Source organism: Balaenoptera physalus, assembly GCF_965194825.1.
Source record: "Balaenoptera physalus genome assembly, chromosome: 5".
In the NCBI taxonomy this organism is placed as follows: Eukaryota; Metazoa; Chordata; class Mammalia; order Artiodactyla; family Balaenopteridae; genus Balaenoptera; species Balaenoptera physalus.
In genome coordinates this window covers 3,032,873-3,052,113 of record NC_138884.1, presented here as the reverse complement: position 1 = coordinate 3,052,113, position 19,241 = coordinate 3,032,873, and the positions used below count along the sequence as shown (strand labels likewise).

At 46.0% G+C, this 19,241-nt stretch overlaps 1 protein-coding gene, 1 long non-coding RNA gene and 1 pseudogene across 5 annotated transcripts in view; 1 reads left to right on the top strand and 2 right to left on the bottom strand.

Annotated features, from left to right (window-relative positions):
• Positions 1–1,571: 1,571 nt before the first annotated feature.
• Positions 1,572–4,145, bottom strand: LOC309661478 (mitochondrial carrier homolog 1 pseudogene; annotated as a pseudogene). The gene has a single exon. The product of its transcript is annotated as a mitochondrial carrier homolog 1 pseudogene (transcript).
• The window catches only part of PPID (peptidylprolyl isomerase D), a 29,767-nt gene continuing 14,668 nt past the window's right edge, over positions 4,143–19,241 (top strand). The window contains exons 1-3 of one of the 3 annotated variants that reach the window (XM_082461829.1): positions 13,382–13,608; positions 15,283–15,423; positions 18,022–18,128. In XM_082461829.1, the coding sequence (XP_082317955.1) occupies positions 13,524–13,608; positions 15,283–15,423; positions 18,022–18,128 (333 nt within the window). In that variant the 5' untranslated portion in view covers positions 13,382–13,523. Of the gene's footprint in view, positions 4,618–13,162; positions 13,609–15,282; positions 15,424–18,021; positions 18,129–19,241 lie in introns of those variants that run through there. The other 2 variants (XM_082461830.1, XM_082461831.1) reach the window with 2 other exon arrangements.
• Positions 4,640–13,163, bottom strand: LOC309660831. The gene is made up of 2 exons (XR_014263658.1): positions 7,604–13,163; positions 4,640–6,807 (listed from the first exon to the last, which is right to left on the bottom strand). It is a non-coding gene; the product is annotated as an uncharacterized lncRNA (long non-coding RNA).

The following is a 19,241-nucleotide window of genomic DNA, read 5'->3' as shown; positions in this document are numbered from 1 at the left end:
TGCCCCAAATAAAACTTAGCTCACAACTCTCACATTGTGCATTTCTTTTTCAGTCTACAGAATAAAATGTTCCCAGCTTGTCATTTGTCTTTGACTTTATTTATGATGGGTTTTTCTATGCAGAATTTTTAAAAATTGGAAGTCTATTTCATTAATATTTTCTTTTATGGGTTCTGAGTATTGCGTCATACTATAAAACCCCTCTCCCATCTGAGATAACTTTTTTTCTCTTACATTTAAATCTTTTATGCATCTGGAATTCATTTTGGTACAAGATGTGCATTACATGTCCGACTTTATTGCTTTTTCAGATGGTCCCCCATTTGCCCCGCACCGTTTGTTGAATGCTTCATGTTTTCTCCGTTGACATGAAATGCCTCCCAGGGGATTCTTGGGCAGACTTCATGGCTTCTGAGCTGAGCTTGTGGTGACAGTGGTTCCTCTTTGTGAGACCTCTCCAGGCAGGCAGAGACCTCTGACATGCCACTGAGAGCTGCAAACAAGTCAAACCTGCACCAGTACCAGCATACGTGAGGTCTCCAAATTGCAGCCTGGAATGCTGTGAGCACATGATTCCCATCTAGTTGGTTTCTCCACCCCACATGCCATCTCTCCAATAAAGTCAGGAGGTGACAGGGAATAGTCACATGGTTTTGGTTGTTTTGCAGACTTTACTCCATCAACATGTGAGGAAGACCCGAACTTAATATTTGCAAAGCACTTTGAACTATGGAGAAGAAAGGTGCTATGTAATCCTCGTGTTATCTTTCAGGTTTCAAGCATGTTACTGTGACATCAGCATCCTAGGCTTAATGAAGTTTTATTTCAGTTAATATAAGTTCATCCCTCTGTGTTCAACTAGCTGTGAAACCAAGCCACTGGGTGTGGATTATGAGGACTGAAGTTTTGGGGGGTGGGGTGAAATTTTTCAGAATTCGTGATAGCACATGAGACCACTGAAGCCAGTTTACCTGCCTTCTATCTACAAGGATACTTTTTAAACTAGGACACACATCTATTGTTCAGTGATAATTATAGTGATAATACTGACACTAAGATACTGCAAAATCCTTCTGCACCTTTTGAATTAAGTTCTGAATCATCAAAAATAATTATAAGAAATATAACTTAAGTTTCAAGACATTTTGGCTGTGTTCCTTAATGGTTAGGAGTTTTAAGACACAGACAAGGGTGAGTTTAATCTTGATTCTTCCAACTTTTATCTGAGTAACTTTGAGCAAGTATCCCAACTTCTGTAAGCTTTAATTTCTCATATATAAAATGGTGATAATAATAGTACTTATTGTTATAGGGATTAATAAGAAAATCCATTTAAAGCAAAATATGGCACTTCCTATCTGATTGGCAAAGATCAAAAAGATCAATAACACCTCTGATGGTGACAGTCTGGTGGAGACAGGTATACTGCTCAAGGGGGCGTACATCGATACAGCCCCCACATAACACAGTTTACAGTATCTCTCAATATCTATCAAAGGCACACACATACCTCTGACCAGCACTTCCTCTAGCTGGAATTTATTGAACAGATGTACTTGTAAATGAGCAAATTGATAACTGTAGCAGATATTTATTGCAGTGCTGTTACAGTAAGAATAGAGTGGAAAAAACCTAAATTTCCATCTATAAGGGTTTGTTCCGATGGACTCATGCAATCAAGTACCATGCTGTAATAAAGAACAAGGAAATATTTATGCCGTCGAATGAGATATTACCAGGATATACTGCTAATCAGAAGCAAGGTGTAGAACAGTGTGTAAAAACAGGGGATGGAAATATATATATATATATATATATATATATATATTTGTATAATCACAGAAAAGCTCAAGAAAAACACTTAAGAAAATGGTAGCATTGATTTCCCCTAAAGCTGGAATTTTCTGGTGGAAATTTTTGAAGTATTTCTTCAGTGGCCAGAAAGCTTTTCACTCTATACCTTTTTCATTTTTTGATTATATTCTTTGAACATGTAATTTTTTTTAATTTTATTTTATTTTATTTATTTATTTTTGGCTGCGTTGGGTCTTTGTTGCTGTGCGCAGGCTTTTCTCTAGTTGCGGCGAGCAGGGGCTGCTCTTCATTGCGGTGCAGGGGCTTCTCACTGTGGTGGCTTCTCTTGTTGCGGAGCACGGGCTCTAGGCGCGCGGGCTTCAGCAGTTGCGGCTCGCGGGCTTTGTTGCTCCGCAGCATGTGGGGTCCTCCCGGACCAGGGATCGAACCCGTGTCCCCTGCATTGGCAGGCGGATTCTCAACCACTGCACCACCAGGGAAGCCCTGTAAATCATTTCTTAAAAAGTAAATTGATATAAAGTATATAGAACACTGGTGACACATCAGCATGCGATACATATTAGTGCTTATTTAAAATTTCAGTTTAATGGTAATTGATGATCTTCCACTAAAAGATATGTAGAGAATTTTAAAAATCACCTGTTCAAAAATTAAATACTATAAATTTTATAATATACAAATAATTTTAAACAATAATATTTGCCTTACTATAAATTATAAAGGCATTTCTTTGAGCCCATGCAGTCCCACAATCTGGGTCTGTTACCATTTACATTTCTCATAAACGGTGTTAAAATACCTGGCAATTTTATTTTATTTTACTTTCTTCGAAATCACCACCAGTGCATTTATTTGAGGGAAAAAGGGTCAGATCTTATTAGGAACTTCCAACTGGATAGGACTAGAGACACTCATCTACCTAACATCTGGGTGTTCACAACCGCACAGGTGGCCATATCCTGCACAGGAGGCGTCACCATGAAACCGACGAGCATTTGACAAGGGGGACGCATTCTGAGCAGTCACCGGTGGCTCCTGAAAGGGGATCACACCTTATTTATGAAGCAGGAGAACGAAGCTCCCAGCTGAGCTGCAGGATGAGAGCTGGGGCTGACCCGAGGGCTGTGAATGGGGGCTGGGATCTGACCTCACGAGCCTTTGCTCATCCAACCTCAGGCTCCACGAGCCATTCTCTGGCCCCCTGCACGAGGCAGACTCGGGAAATCTGCAAAGTAAGGGGATTCTGCCCCAATTCCCCAGGCCTCACAGTGACCAATCCACTGGACGCGGTCTCACTGCCACCCAGCCCCTGCTTCTGGACAGACGCATGGCACATACGGACACTGAAGCCCAGCTGGCCTGGAGCACATCTAGGTGTTGCTGGGTTGGTCATCTTACAGGTGTCCCACGATGGTCAGGCCTCACCCACGGTGTCCGGGCTGAGACAGCGTGTGTTTTTAGGTGATTCAGGTTACTCCGGGGCAACGTATGATCCTGATGACACCCGGCAGAGAAGCAGGCTGGAGCTTCGGAAGCACTGGCCCTGCACACTCGGGTCCTTGCAGCAGCGGATCCGGATTCGAACACTGAGCAGTGAGGCGGGAGCCCAGGCTGCAGGTGTTCACAGCCATGAGACCGCCCACCAGCAGGAAGGGGTAGGCCAGCGCGCTCACTGCCATCCCCATCACAAATCTGGGGTGGCTCTGGATGGCCAGGGCCTGGCCGAACCGCGAACCTGGATTCTGGTCGTTCCCCAGCCCCCCTGGGGTGTCACCGACACTGTCACCCACTAGGTAGGCACTGAGGAAGCGGGCCGGCAGGTTACAGCCCGGCAAGGAAACCACAGCTCCCAGGAGGTGAGGGATCAAGCCGACAAAGAATCCCAGCAGCCCCTCTTCTGTGAAAATCTTCCCAATGGAGCTCAACTTTCCGCTGTACTTGGCCTTCCTCCCACGAACTGGACCACGCAGCGCGCTGAGATGCCACGCAGCGGGTGGGCCAGCATGTGGGACACGCCCTGCATCCTCATCATCAGGCAGGAGGTCTCCTTCACCACCGTCGTCAGAGACGTCTTCGTGCCACGTTGACGGCAACCTGCTCGATCTCGTCCGGAGGGAGAACCTTCTGCACGCCGCCTGGGTCACGGTGCAGAGGGCGGTGGGCGCCAGCCGGGGGCTCAGGCCTCGGCACAGCCCTAGCTTCCCTCCCAGCCACCGCGCAGGGTCCTCGGCTCGGGTGGAGACGCTCGGCGGGGAGAGGACCTTCCTCTCCGGCACGCTGGTCCCAGTGGTGGGGGGCGGGCATCGGTTCGCGACCCCCCGGGACGAGCAGCTTCGCTAGAGCAGCGGCTGGCCGAGCACCGGCACTCCCGGGCGCAGCCCCACGGAAGGAGCGTGGGCGGCCGGCGCCGTCTCCGGGGCCCAGGCCCGCGCCTGCGCCGTCCGCGCTGCCCGCCCGCCGCTGTGCCGCCGGCCAAGGGCGGCGCCGGTGTGCGGTGTGCGCGGCGCCCGGGGCCGCGGCTCCCAGAGCCCGGCCCCGCCTGCTGCCGCTCCGCCCGGCTCGGCTCCCGGTCCGGCTCCACCTTCCCCCGACACTGCTGTCCGGTAAGTTAGAAAATCCACTAAGTGTCCGTGGACAGAGGAGTGGATGAAGAGGCTGTGGCACATATACACGACGGAATACGACTCGGCCGTAAAAAAGAGCGAAATAAGGCCGTTTGCAGCACCACGGATGGACCCAGAGACTGTCACACTGAGCGAAGTACGGCAGACAGGGAAAGACAAACATCATATGGTATCGCTTGTAAGTGGAATCGAAAACAAACGACACAAACGAATTTATTTACAAAACAGAAATAGAGCCACAGATGTAGAAAGCAAGCTTATGGTTATGGAATAAGGGTGGGGAGGGATAAACTGGGAGATTGGGACTGATATGGATACACTTTATACGTAAAATAGGTAACTAATAAGGACCTGCTGTGGAGCACAGGAAACTCTACTCAGTCCTTTGTAATGATCTCTATGGGAAAAGAATCTAGAAAAGAGTGGACCTGTGTATACGTATAACTGATTCCTTGTGCTGTACACCTGAAACTAACACAACACTGTACATCAACTATACTCCAATAAAAATTAATTATAAAAAAATAATTCTACTTAGGCAAACAACATGACTAGGAGGAAACGTTTTCCATATACAAATGAAAATGTCTCATGAGTTAGTCTTTGAGCAATTGAGAGTTTTGGGTAGATAATATGTCACTTAAGCGTCTCTCAAACATTCTTAGATTTTGAATAAGGAATGAAAACACTGAACGTACTCTGGAATTATTTGTTTATTTATAGTCGAGTTTTGCTTTCAGTTCTGAGTTTGGAGCAAATCTGGACGAACTGTGAATACACGGAGAGTTCTTTTTCTCTTTGACTTTCACGTATTTAGACCATCAGGATGCAGTACCTTTCTCCTCAATAAACTGAGCATCTAGGTCTCGTTCTTATCGGATGTTCTACTGTTACCATTCCACCGTGTTCTCCCCCATACTTTGGGAATAACAGCTTTTCTCTGTCTGGTTTTTAATTTCTTAGACGTAAACAGTTTTTAGGCCACGCTACATGTATAATATTAGCAGGTGTCCCTCTAGGCTGGTGAAGTATTTTCTGGAATGTAAGAAGACTTAGATCAAATGGTGTCTCGCCTATAAAATTGTTAGCGATCTCCAAAGTTGAAGCTCCCATTGTTTTCCCACAGTGTCTTGAGTATCATACGTGTTATTATGTATACGCATTATTATACACAAATTATACACATTATACGTATATTATAATGATTTGTCTCTTTTGTAAGACAGTGAACCCCTTAAAAACAGCAATTCTATTTCTGCTTCTTATAACTACATGTCAGGCCTGGCAGGTATTAGGTACTCAGTAATGTCGGCTGAATAAAGACAGTTTTTCTCAGTAGATGTTATACTACTAATGGAAATACTTCAGCAAGTATTATCGCTTTATTATATCTGAGTATTTTCCTAGATATAAAAGCAAACTCAAATGAATAGGGTCCTCATCCAGCATGCCTCAAGAATCTGAGTACAGAGGAATTCTGTTTTCCTAGATCCCATTCCAATTCAACTGTGTACTAAATAATTATGATCTAAATTCTCCATTTGAAGCTTAAAAGATTTGTTATTTACTTATTTAAATTTTATTTATTTATTTATTTATGGCTGCGTTGGGTCTTCGTTGCTGCGCGTGGGCTTTCTCTAGTTGCGGCGAGCAGGGGCTACTCTTCGTTGAGGTGCGTGGGCTTCTCATTGCGGTGGCTTCTCTTGTTGCGGAGCACAGGTTCTAGGCACGTGGGCTTCAGTAGTTGTGGCACGCGGGCTTAGTTGCTCCGCGGCATGTGGGATCTTCCCGGACCAGGGCTCGAACCCTTGTCCCCTGCATTGGCAGGTGGATTCTTAACCACTGCACCACCAGGGAAGTCCAAGATTTGTTATTTTTTAATGACCTGAACACACAGCCTCCTTCCAACAGCATGGTCCACTGATCACTTTTAAGGGAATACTCAAGAAGCAGCTGAACCGGCTGGCTAATTTTTTCTCAAAAGCAACAAGGATAAAACTATCATCACTAATGATAAAAACAAAACTGTTTTATTGGCAGATATTCCCAAACATCCAGATAGAGAAAGAGCAATGCTCTTGGTGACCTAGCCAGCATGTTTCACGGCCTGACAGCTCTGACAGCATAGCCTTGGGACATGTTCTTTAGCCTCTTCTACCTGGTTTCCTCTTCTGTGAAAAGGGATTCAAACACCAGCCTCACAGGTTTTACAGTCAAGGTTGACTCTTTTTTTGGATGATGCTTTGTAGTACAGATTTCTGGGGCAACCAGCAGAGTTCCAGGACTTAAATAGATCCATTGTTGCGATCTGAGAAAAGTCATAACCCTCTCCGAAAACTTTCTTCTTAGCAAGGTGAGATATTCCTTTCTGTGGGCAAAAATACAAGCTCATTTCTCTGCTTCACACTGGTCTGCTATCCAGGGCACTCGAATGACTCTCCTATCAACAGCATAGAAACCCTTCATTTCACATTGTCACTTGTCATCTCAATGATGGAGCCACAATTCAGAGCCTGTTAAAAGCCTAGCTGATACCACGTAACCGTCAGCAGGAATTGCAAAAAGAACATGATAAGCACTAAGCCCTGATTTCACTAAACATAGCCATCCTTCGAATTTGAATTCTAGAAATCTATACCCCTCAATAGACAGTACTATTCTGGCCACCTGTAAAAATGACTTAACAATATGTTCCTTTGTATACTTGTTTTTGAGGGTCAATACAAGAAAAAGACTTGGGGAGTAGTAGAGTCTGTGTTTTGGTATTATCAGGAACTCCATCCATCATGTTATTTAATGCTCCTCTTATAAATTAGGGGGGAACCTAGAGATGGCAGACCCATCAATGACAATTCCATCTGAGTGTGAAAGCTCCTGAAGAGAAGGGAGGTGGATTTGAGAATGTTATAGAGGGAACCCGACAGATTGTGACAAGGAACATTTCTGAGGACCGGCTGCCTGCCAGACGCTTTCTGCTTCTGCAGAGTGAGAGCTTAAACATTTCTAGCCCATGATACTTTTAAAAAAAATAGGGAAGGTACGACACGAGGAGAATGTAATTTGAGTGTGGGGACTTGCAGGTGAGAGTTCAGTTGTGGACACCACAACTTTGGTGGGATGTGGTACAGGAAAGAGGACTCAAAACCTTCCATGTGACAACTCACCTTTTTGAACTTCAGACTGTCACCACCAGCCATCAGTGTTGATCTAGAACGGTTGACTTGGACGCTAGGATGCAGACGATGCTTACAAGGCACGTGAAAGCATCAGGCACACAGTAGATATTCAGCAACGTTAGTTCTTTTAATTCCCACAAATCATTCTGCCAAAGGAACTGGATCACGCTGTGGGAAAAAAAACCCTCTTTTTCCAAAGACGTTTAAATGTTTACAGGAATTCTATACTGTACTTATCATTTTCAGTAAGTTTAAGGACATTAAAACTAATGTTAAGATTATTGGGAATAAATGTTACTACTATGAATTTAAGATATTAGTAATCCCAAATTATTCCATTAGCGATGTAATACCATTGATTATTAATGCCAGAGCAAGGTCATCAAAGACCTCCGTGGTCACTATATTCAGTGGATGTTTTCAGTCCTCTTTTTACTTGACCTCCCACGTTTACCTGTCAACCTGCTTTTCACTTTCTCCTTGAAACATTCTTTCTTTCCATGATACCGCATTCTGTTTTTTTTATTTTTTGGCTGCGCTGCACAGCTTGTGGGATCTTAGTTCCCCGACCAGGGACTGAACCCAGGCTCTTGGCAGTGAGAGCGCGGAGTGCTGACCACTGGACTTCCAGGGAGCCCCCAGACACCACATTCTTTCCTTGGTGTGTTTCCGACTTTTCTTCTCTGCCTCCATTTCAGACATATCCTTCTCTCCTGGGCCTTTAAATGTTGCGGTTCCTCAAGGCTCTGCCCTCGGACCTCTTCTCTACTCACCCTCTGCTCTGTTCCCCCAGAAATCACACCTGTCCCCATGAAATTGTCACCCGTATACTAATGACCCCTAAATTTCCATCTTGATCTTAGACCTCCCCCATGATATATCCAATTAACTATTCAACACCCCCACTCGAATGTCTCAAGGGTACCTCAAACTCAATGTATCCATGACCAGACTTAGGATATTCTGCTCAAATATTATCTTCTTCCAGTTTCCCACCATAAATCGCAAATAGCCTCCCCATCTCCAGGTGTGGTCGGTCCTTCCTCCGTCCTCTGTCACATCCCATATCCAATCCATTGCTTGGAGCTGTTGATTTCACACCTCCCTCCCCATTTGGCTTTCTCATCTATCAATTTTATCCATCTTTACTATCAGCGTCGTTGCACAACTAGAGTCACCTCTCACCACTACTAAGTGGTGCACATCCCTCCTTCCATCTGTTACAGCTCCTTTGATTTTGTTCTCCATGCTAGAACCGGAGTAATCTTTAAAAATGCAAATCTTTTAATGTTAACCCTGCTAAAAATCCTACGTTGCCTCTTTAGAGATAATCCTAAATCCTCAACATATTACAAAAGTCTCTGTCAATCAAAAGGGCCTAACAGACCTTCTCTATACAGACGCTTCTACTTAGGGTAACCCTTCAGTCAGTCACCAGGATTTGTTACTTGCATGTCTATTAGTTTCTTTTGCCTTCAATCTCTGCCCCGAATTAGGGAAATTCATGGAGATGCCAGAAGACTGGCACCAACTCTCTAATCTCTGTGCGAAGTGATTAGGAGGAAATTTTATTATTTACTTTTTCTATGGAAAAGTGTATTATTTGCCTCGGTTCACATTCTATAGATAGAGAATGACTTACAAAAGGTCTAGAAGCCTAAACTGTTTTAAGATGCCAGGTCAAAGCCAAGTTATAGAAGGATAAACCAAGTCCAGTGCTGATGTCACAAGGAGCTCGGGGCCCTTTAAATATCTTGGAGTTTCTTACACAGTGTTTAAATCTTATAGGTTTAAAGATAGAGTGTCAGGTGCCATCTTTCTAGTACATGGTGAATTGGCTTAGGAGGCCACATCAGGCAACTTTCGGGACCTGGCTAGCACTTATTTGCCTGGTAAGTAAAATAGGATGTTAAGATCACCTATGACACAGAGTTATGTTGAGGATTAAATAACATTAATTATGTAAAGCACTCAGCACAGAGGCTGGCACACAGCAATGAGCAGCGGGTGTTGGTTAGTGTTTTTTCTGTTTGTGATAATTATGAAATCCATTTTGAGGAAGTCCTTGTAGATGAATGTGAACATTCTTCTTCGGAGAGAAGGAATACTAAGGATTTCAACAATGGTTTTTGGGGTTCACATTAGTGTATCATTGGTTTTGGTCTATCGGAGAAATACACATTTTGCAATGGAAAACAGAATGAATCTTATTACTCCTCAGGAAAGGAGTAGACATAAACCCTCTTACCTGGTGTCTCTGTGCACCGGTCATCAATACCCTTTTTGGTCGCATCACCTCCAGCTCCTGGAGGATGGATCTTGTCACATGGGGGTCCTCAGGCCCAGAGCGCATGGCACCATTTCTGTCTGCGGGATGATTTCTGCTCATGGCAGAGACTCTGCTGTCCCCTGGTGGCATCTGCTGTCTTCCGTTGGTTCAACGTTCCCACTCGGAAGACCTACAATTATCCTTAGAGTCTCACACCTAGCAGGCAGAGCCTGTGCGCTGCTTTTCCACTCTTATGTTTAATGATTGACCTTGTACTGGAAGCAGCCGTTTCTCTGAGTGGTTCAGAGCAGTGGTCCTCATTTAGGACCTTCTCCGACACGTTACCGCCTCATCAACACCAGCGCTCCTTCTAGGAGCAGATTCATGTTGTCTCCTTAGAGAGTTGCATGTGGACCTCTTCCCCGAGTTCTGATTTTGCTGTCGGAGGCTGACTCTTAACATCTAAGATCCTGAGCTTTCTCCCCAGTCCCTGGTGTTCTTCCTGATTTCTTACCTTTGACAGTGGGGTTGGGTGTTACTTCAAACTGGTCTGGGTCCTTATCACAGCCTATTCCCATGTGAAGGTACAAACACAAGTTTATTTTTCTATAACTCACCTTAAGTTCAGTTTTGAATTGCCTCTTCCAAAGGGTTGGTGATACCATAATCTCTGCCAATTCCTGGTATCTCCCACCACCCCCGCGGTTGGATCTGAATTTGAGAATGTCTAGTTTGGTGACGAGTGTTTAGGTTGGGAGCCTCTGGTTTCCAGTGCCAATTTTCTACATGGGCATCCAGTGAGAAACTCAGCATCTTAACACAGTCATCAGTTTCCCCAGCCTCTGTTGGGCTCAGAGTTCCCTTCTGCAAGCTCCCTTGAAGTGTGGGCGTGTCTTTCCTCTTCCACGGGCACACCTGGATATACAAGGATACCGTTTTGCTCGCATTCCCAGTTAGGGCACAGGAGGTCTTTGAGAGTCCGTCTAGTTGCCATCTACCTACTCACGCCATGAGTCCCATGAGGCCATATTCTCTCTCTGGGCCCACTGCCTTCCTGGGCTGTGTTCAGGTCTCTGGGCACACCTTCCTCCTGCTCTCGGATCTCACAAACCCAACTATGGAGGTCTGCAGTGTCCCAGGGATGGGACTGGGGAGCTTGGTTCAGACTCCCGATCTCGGGGACAGTGGAGACCGGCCCCCACTGCTCCCTTCCTTCTCTCCCCTCTGTACCACTCACAGCCTCCTTGGTCCCCAGCACAGGAGATGGGTTTGTTTTAGTTTTCTCTGCGAGTGGAAAGCCAGGCTCTTACAAAACATGTTTTATCCAAATCTCTTGCTCTGCCAGGAGTCTTTTTTGTTCCTGTAAAGCCAAGCCTTTTGCAACACCAAAGCCAGGAAGGACGCTTTCTTTGCTGTCACATCTTCCCTTAAAGCAATAAGCACAGAATGCCTCGCTGCTCGTTTGGGGTGGAGTGATGCACAGAAACAGCAAGAGAATAGTGGTTGGAGGAGGCAACCTGTTAATATTATCCTGCCACACTTAACGAGGAACAGACAGAAACAGTAATAGGCTCTTCGGAATAATATTCTTCCCTCTCTTGGGATGAAATTGTGTCCTTAGCCTTTACAGATAGTGCATAGTCTTGGCTCTGTTCTAGCTACACATGGGCAAGACTTCAGAACTCAGAAGCCCTGTCTTAACTAAGCAGAGTGACACGTTGTCTTCTAGGATTTATCTTCTCACTAGAGATCAGTTCTGGAGAGGTTTTCAAAGGTATGATTCTGTTATTCGGGTTGATTCGAGGAATATGACAGTTTATATAAAGCTGTTACTTTACTGTGAGAACTCTAGACACAGTGAGAGTAACATTTGGATTAGTCTCTTACACCCAGAAACCTGTAATAACAGGAAGAATCACGTTCTCTTTTCTAAGAATGCAGAGGCAGCCTCAAAGCACCTTTGCAGTTTTAACTTCATTTTTAAATATGCTGATATTAGTAATTATTATAATAAAGTATTGGCTATTTATGGTTAGTAATTGCTTACACTTATTGAGTACTTACTGTGGGTCAGATACTAAAGCACCTAGATAATTCACTTAATCCTATAAAAGCCTTAAAATATACATATTATTACCCAGATTTAGATGAGGAAACTGAGGCAGAGAGGCTACGTAATTTGTCCAGAGTCACAGGATAGTATCTATTAGAGATTGAATTTGAACCCCCCAAAGTCTGACAGCCAAGTAGAAGTGCTTAGTTATGCTGCCTAGTTAATCAGGATATTCATCTTGGTAAGAATGGTTATGAGGTTACGGCGTAAAAGTGACAATTTTTGGAATAATAAGCTAAAAGCTGCTTTTAAGCTAGTAAATCAGAATAAAAATTTTAATTTTTATGTATCCTTTGATATTTGGAGGCAAAGTTCAAGTTACCAGTTTACAACCGGAAATGAGACTGGGTTAGGGAACAGTTTATATCGACTCTTATTTATCAAGGGGCCCAGAGGTTATGTGCTGAGCCCTTCTGGATCTTCAGGGAAACAGAACGGATAAACACCATGAAACCGAAGGACATCAACTCATAAGAAATTAACATTTTACAGTAACTGTTCTTTTTTTGGCTGCGCTGGGTCGTTTGCCCGGCGGCACGTGGGAGCTTAGCTCCCCGACCAGGGATGGCACCCGCGTCCCCTGCACTGGAAGGCGGGTTCTTGACCACTGGACCCCCAGGGAGGCCCCTACGGTCATTTTAAGGCGCCGGAGTTTGAAACGGTCAGCGCGAGAAGCTGATGGAGCGGCCCTTCTGGAGTTGTCCACAAAGGCACGTGGAGACGAACGCTCTTGCTAACATTTTCTCATAAACATTCTCAAGGCCAGACACCGGGAGAGGCGTCGGGGACAGAAAGAGGAAAAGACAAGACAATTCTTGCCCGGGGGGCGACAGCAAGGCCGCGGCGCCGGGAACCCTCCGCCCGGCCCCCGCCTCACTCCCACGGCCGGGCGAGGATCGAAGCACAACACGGCCGCCCCGGCCCGGCCCGGGGAGCAGGGACGCGCCGCCGCCAGGCTGCCCCAGACCCCCGGACTTGGGCATTTCCTGCCCCGTTTCCCAGACAGACGGAGCTTCACAGAAGCGGCCCCTCGCCAGTGAGCGGGGCCCGGAGGCTGGAAGGGGCGTGGCCGTCCGACACGCTCTCCCCCACGCCACGACGGCAGGAAGAGCCATGAAGCTCGAGCGACAGGGACAGAAACAACTGGGGCTGCGGCTTCAGTGAGCGAGAAAAGAGGGAGGAGCGGGGGCAGAGAAAGCACGGCCAGGCGAGCACGGCCGGGAGCGCAGGCAGACGCCGCCGCAGGTCGGGAGGCGACGCCGGAAGTTGGGCGGAGACGCCGGAAGTTGGGCGGAGACGCCGGAAGTCGGGCGGAGACGCCGGAAGTCGGGCGGAGACGCCGGAAGTCGGGCTGTGATGCCGGAAGTCGGGCGGAGACGCCGGAAGTCGAGCCGAGGCCTCCGGGCCCCTGTCGGAAGCGGCTCGCCAGCGCCGCGGTTCTTCGCAGACGCAGCGGCTTTGGGGTTCAGGCTGCGCGGCGGCCACGGGGTGTTCCGAGGCGCTCGCGGACGCGTCTGCGGGCCACAATGTCGCACCCGTCCCCCCAGGCTAAGCCGTCCAACCCCAGTAACCCCCGAGTCTTCTTGGACGTGGACGTCGGAGGGGAGCGAGGTGAGGAGGAGGCGGGGCTCCGGGGGTCGGGGTCCCAGAGGCTGGGGCGGGCCCGCGACCTTGTACCGGTGCCGTGGGGCGTGCGGAAGTTTCTGGAAGTTTCTGTCCGGGGGTGGTGGCGGCCTTTGGGTCTGTCTCGCCCGACTTGGCCGCCCTTCCCCACCACCTGCTTTTATGTTTGGGGGACATTCAGAAAACCCCGGTTATGCGTCTCGGGGGGCTCCCATCTCCCTGTGTCTCTTGCCACGAGACGTGTATCAGCAGTTAACGCGATATCTGTAAATTAAAGCGATTTTTGCGTTTTTTCCTCCTTGCTACGGATTCTTAACTTAGAGGTCCGTTCAGCTCGGTGGCCATCGCCTCTGTGTCGGCGTTGGGGAAAGTGAGGTGCGTGTGGCGGTGTGGTTGCCTAGGCTACGGTGGCAGCTCGGAGGCGCCTGAGACCTGGTGAATCAGCGCATTGCTTTGTAGCTGAGTTGCTCGCGGTGTGTTTGAATGTGTGAGCAAGGAGACATCCGCATTCAGGGACCGGGGGGACGGTTATGGATACACACTGTTGGCTGGAAAAAAAAAAAAAAAAAAAGCACCGTATAAAAGTTACGGATTTTTGTTTTATTTGGTGGGCAAAACTGAGGACGTTAAGCCCGGGGTGCAGCCTGGCAGACAGCTCTGAGGACTGCTGTGAAGGGCTAAGGGAGGAGCTGGGATATGTGGGAGTTCTTGCAACAAAAACCGGGTCGTGGGAACATCAAAAGGTGACCGTTAACAGAGGAAACCAGACATGTCAAGTTAAGGGACGCCGCTCTTTTCTGTGTATGGGGAGATGCAAAAGTCCGGGCTCACTGAAACCCTTCCTTGGACGTGCACCTCGGCTGCCGGGGGCCAGCGTCCTGTGCTTTCTGACCCTGAGTCTCCTCAGGGGGCACCTTTGGGCTGGCTGCAGCGGCTGAGGGCTCGGTGGGCTTGGCACTGGGCAGCCCGTTGGTCTTTGTGCTGAGCTCCCGCAGGGCTCGCCGTCCAGGCGGCTGTAATGAGAGGGCTCGAGGGCTGCAACATCCTTTGCTTACTGGTGCGGAGGTGATCCTCTTCCATTGACCACGCGCGCGCGCGCGCACACACACACACACACACACACACACACACACACTTATATGTATCAGTACATTCATTTTGTTTTGAAATTTAGTGCCAGGTTTATCTTTTACCTGCCTTAGGAATTGTCTAGAATGTGAACTTTTCAGATTTTGCTTCAGAGGCAGCACTGGGCAGGTTCCACAGAGCACAAAGACTACAGCTGTACCTGCAGCATGGCCAAGGTGACCCCTCAGGATGTTTCATCTTCTCCTGTTGGTTACTTGATGATGGGAAGTTATGAGCACATGTCAGAGAAATTAATCAAATGAAAACCATTCCTAGTTCATGGTGTCCTTAAATGGTGCTACTCTTCTGGCTGCTGTGTTGATGATCCTTTGTAAGATGTAGTAAAATAATTGTTTCAAATTCATCTAGATACATGATACTTAACATGAGGTAGACTGAATTTGAATATTAGAAAAATGACCAAAAAAGAGAACTTGGTATTTCAGTCACCATAATTTTACCAACTCTCCTTTTACCATTTGCTTATTAAGCTGGTTGTTTTGCATACTGACACAGTTTCATTTTTCCTTTCAGTGGGTCGAATTGTCTTGGAATTGTTTGCAGATATTGTACCCAAAACTGCAGAAAATTTTCGTGCATTGTGTACAGGAGAAAAAGGCATTGGACCCACCACTGGGAAACCTCTACATTTCAAAGGATGTCCTTTCCATCGAAGTACGTATGCGTTTTCTGAATCTGGTTCTCCGTATAGGTGATTGAATCCTGTTCTTTAGGAGTTAGGGAAGAAAACACTAAGTAGAGGGTGAGAGTTAACAATTACATATAATAGATTATTATTCAGCCATAAAAAGTAATGAAGTACTGATACATGGTACCATGGGTACAAACCTCGAAAATATTATGCTAAGTGATAAAAGCAAGACACAAAAGGTCACTTATTGTATAACTTCATTTATATGAAATATCCAGAATAGATAAATCCATAGAGACAGAAGGCAGATTGGTGGTTGCCAGGGGCTAGGGGTAGAGGGATGGGGAGTGACTGCTTTTAATTTGTACAAGGTTTCGTTTTGGGGTGATGAAAAGAACTTGAAACTAGACAGAGGTGATAATTACCAATACTGTGAATGTACTAAATGTCACTGAATTGTACACTTTAAAATGGTTAGTGGTTAATTTTATGCTATGTAAATTTTACCTCAATTAAAAAAAATCCTCCAAACTGTGTGACGCAAAAAAAAAAAAAAAAAAAAATTACTGTTCGTTTCCAAAAGGATGCTTTGACATCTGAGATGATAGCTCAGTGTCATAAAGGTTGGGCTGTGGAAGGTGGAATTAATTATGGGCGGGTACTAAGGTTTATTTCTACAGAAATGGACTACCCGAGCTTCACCAGGGTGTGGCCGTGGTAAACAGACAGAGCTTGGGTAGCTTGACTGCCTGGTGGCAGAAAGTCATGCCTACTTCTTGGGCAGGATTGCTTGGGAAGACTGCAGCCAACCTAAAGATTCCGTGTCTTGGACACCTGGTGTGATGTGTGATGAAAAGGTGACTTTTCACACTGTGTAGTCATACCTTTGTTCAGTGATTATTTGATGGCTCCCCCAATAGACTGTAGGCTCCATGAGTTCAGAAACTGTATCTTCTCACCATTTTGTCCTTAGCATCCAGTATAGTTATTGAGTAGGCCCGCAATAAATATTTGTTTAATGAAGAAACAAATGAGTTAAACTATAATTGAGTATTGAAATTTTTCTAAAACTTGATTAAGAAAAAACAGTGATTTTAAAATACTTAAACTGTTGATTTACTTTCACGTTTAATAAAATACCAAAATATAAGCACACCATGGAGATACTGCAGGTTCAGTTCCAGGCCACCGCAATGAAGCGAGTATTGCAGTAAAGCAAGTCACACAAATTTTTTGTTTCCCAGTGCATGTAAAAGTTATGTTTATACTGTAGTCTGTTGTGTGTAATAGCATTATGTCTGGAAAAAAAGTATGTACCTTAATCTAAAAATACTCTTTGCTAAAAAATGCCCAAACAATTATAGTAGTAACATCAAAGATTACTCATCACAGATCACCATAACAAATAATAATGAAAGTTTGAAATATTGCAAGAATTATCAAAATGTGACACAGAGACATGAAATGAGCAAATGCTTTTGAAAAAAATGGCACTGATAGACTTGCTCTATGCAGGATTGCCACAAGCCTTGCAAGTTGTAAAGAAAAAAAAAAAACACAGTATCTGCAAAGCGCAATAAATGGAGGAGTGCCCGTATGCTAATAAAGGGTGTGTAGAAAAGAGGTAACTTAGCAGGCCTGGGGCTGCTGGCCTTAGAAGAGTCTACTTGCGGGGTGGCCATTGCCTGGAGTCAGGGGGCGTGGCGCTTGAAGCACGCTCTGAACCCTGAAGGTGACTTGCTCTGCCTCGACGCCTTGTGCAGTCTGATTTACTCTGGACACTGCTCTCCTGTGGGAGTCTGGAATTTTGCTTCCTGCTGGGCAGACGGTGCCTGCAGGGTCAGCCCCAGCAGAGACCTTGGGTGCTGAGTCTCTACAGGGCTCTCCTGGGGAGAAACACTGTGCACATGTTGCTGCCTTTCTTTGCCTGGGGGGGGAGGAGGAATGTGCCCTGTGACCGTTCGTGGGAGCGAGGGAGCATAAGGGAACACCTGGATTCCTCCAGGCTCTGCCTGTATCTTCTCTCTTTATCATCCAGCTGTGTCGTCTTACTTACTACATCCGTGTAATACAGACAGATACTGAGTTCCGTGAGTCCTGGGAAATCTCTGAGCGCGCGGCAGTGTTCCTGGGGACCCTTGCTACTAAGTGATATTTGCTGAAGTACTTGGATTACAGTGTAACAAACCTCTTGGGAATACTTGGTTTATTCAGTAGCATTTTTGAGTAACCATTATGTGCCCAGCCGTGCACGTGGTTACCAAGGAGGAAAAAAGGAGTTGCTGTACTTAATTGTTTGCTGGGAGAGACAGATCATTATGATACATATGATAAAAGGGAGGTACAATCAAGATGCTGTTGGAGAAGAATAAGGAGTTCCAGTTTTGGGGTCTGACAGTTTTATAGGGGAGGTGCCATATGAACTGATTCTTTGAGTGTTAGTGGGCCATCAGGGAGTAGGAGTAGCTGCGGCTCAGAGTGTGAAAAGCCTTTTAAGAGTCTGGAGTTGCGAACGGGGGTGGGGAAAGACAGGAGAGCAGCTGTCCTCATTACGACATGTCCATTAGTCAGCTTTGCTGCAGTCGTCCGTGGCTTCTAATGGTGATTTTCCTTTTTTGTAGTTATTAAGAAATTTATGATTCAGGGTGGAGACTTCTCAAATCAGAATGGGACAGGTGGAGAAAGTATTTATGGTGGAAAATTTGAAGATGAAAATTTCCATTATAAGGTAAAGTAGACAAAAATGCGTGTTTGTTGCTGATAATAAAGGTTGTTATGTGTCTGGGATACTTGTTGAATTAGGATAAATGCCTCAGATGTGCTCAGATCTCCTTTACTTGTGAAAGGTATCATACTTGTAAATATACATCTCTTTTTTGGTTAATAAATTTATTTAATTTATTTATTTTTGGCTGCGTTGGGTCTTTGTTGCTGCACGCAGGCTTTCTCTAGTTGCAGCGAGCGGGGGCTGCTCTTCGTTGCGGTGTGCCGGCTTCTCATTGCGGTGGCTTCTCTTGTTGCGGAGCATGGGCTCTAGGTGCGCGGGCTTCAGTAGTTGTGGCTCGTGGGCTCAGTAGTTGTGGCTCGTGGGCTCAGTAGTTGTGGCTCACGGGCTCTAGAGCGCAGGCTCAGTAGTTGCGGCGCACAGGCTTAGTTGCTCCGCGGCATGTGGGATCTTCCCGGACCAGGGCTTGAACCCGTGTCCCCTGCATTGGCAGGCGGATTCTTAACCACTGCGCCACCAGGGAAACCCCATAAATATACATCTTAAATACGAAAAAATTTCATCCAGTAGTGATTTTATTGGCAAGAATGCAACAGCTATTTCATTGTGATCCAGGTTTATATACTTCAGTAAAGCCAATGTGTTTTTAAGGGTGGCCACCATATGGCAAAACTGTTTCCAGGAGAAATGTGCTTGTCAGAGGGGTGGTAACTTGTGCATCTTCATGCTTAAATCTGAAGAGCAGCGAAAGCATCGCTGATGGCTGGGGTGTCAGGGGATTTGCAGACTAGCAGATCTGGTGAACGTCCAGGCCCCTAAAGGACGTCAGGGTGCCTCTGCCCTCTTAGCTTCCTTGTCCCAAGTTGTCCCCATCGGGGTGTGTTGCATCGTTCAAGTTATAAGAATGGACGTGTAAGTACAAAAGTAAAGTGACTTTTTTGGAAATGAGGAATATGAACAAGGTAATTAGGATAATTTGAGAATAAAATGTCATCAGTCTTTTAAACAGTTTATTGCTTGGCTTGGTCACTGGCGCCAGAGTTTATGAAAAATTAAACGCCTTCATGATAAGGAATTAAAAATCTTGCCAGAAAGACAGTATTAAAACATATAGGA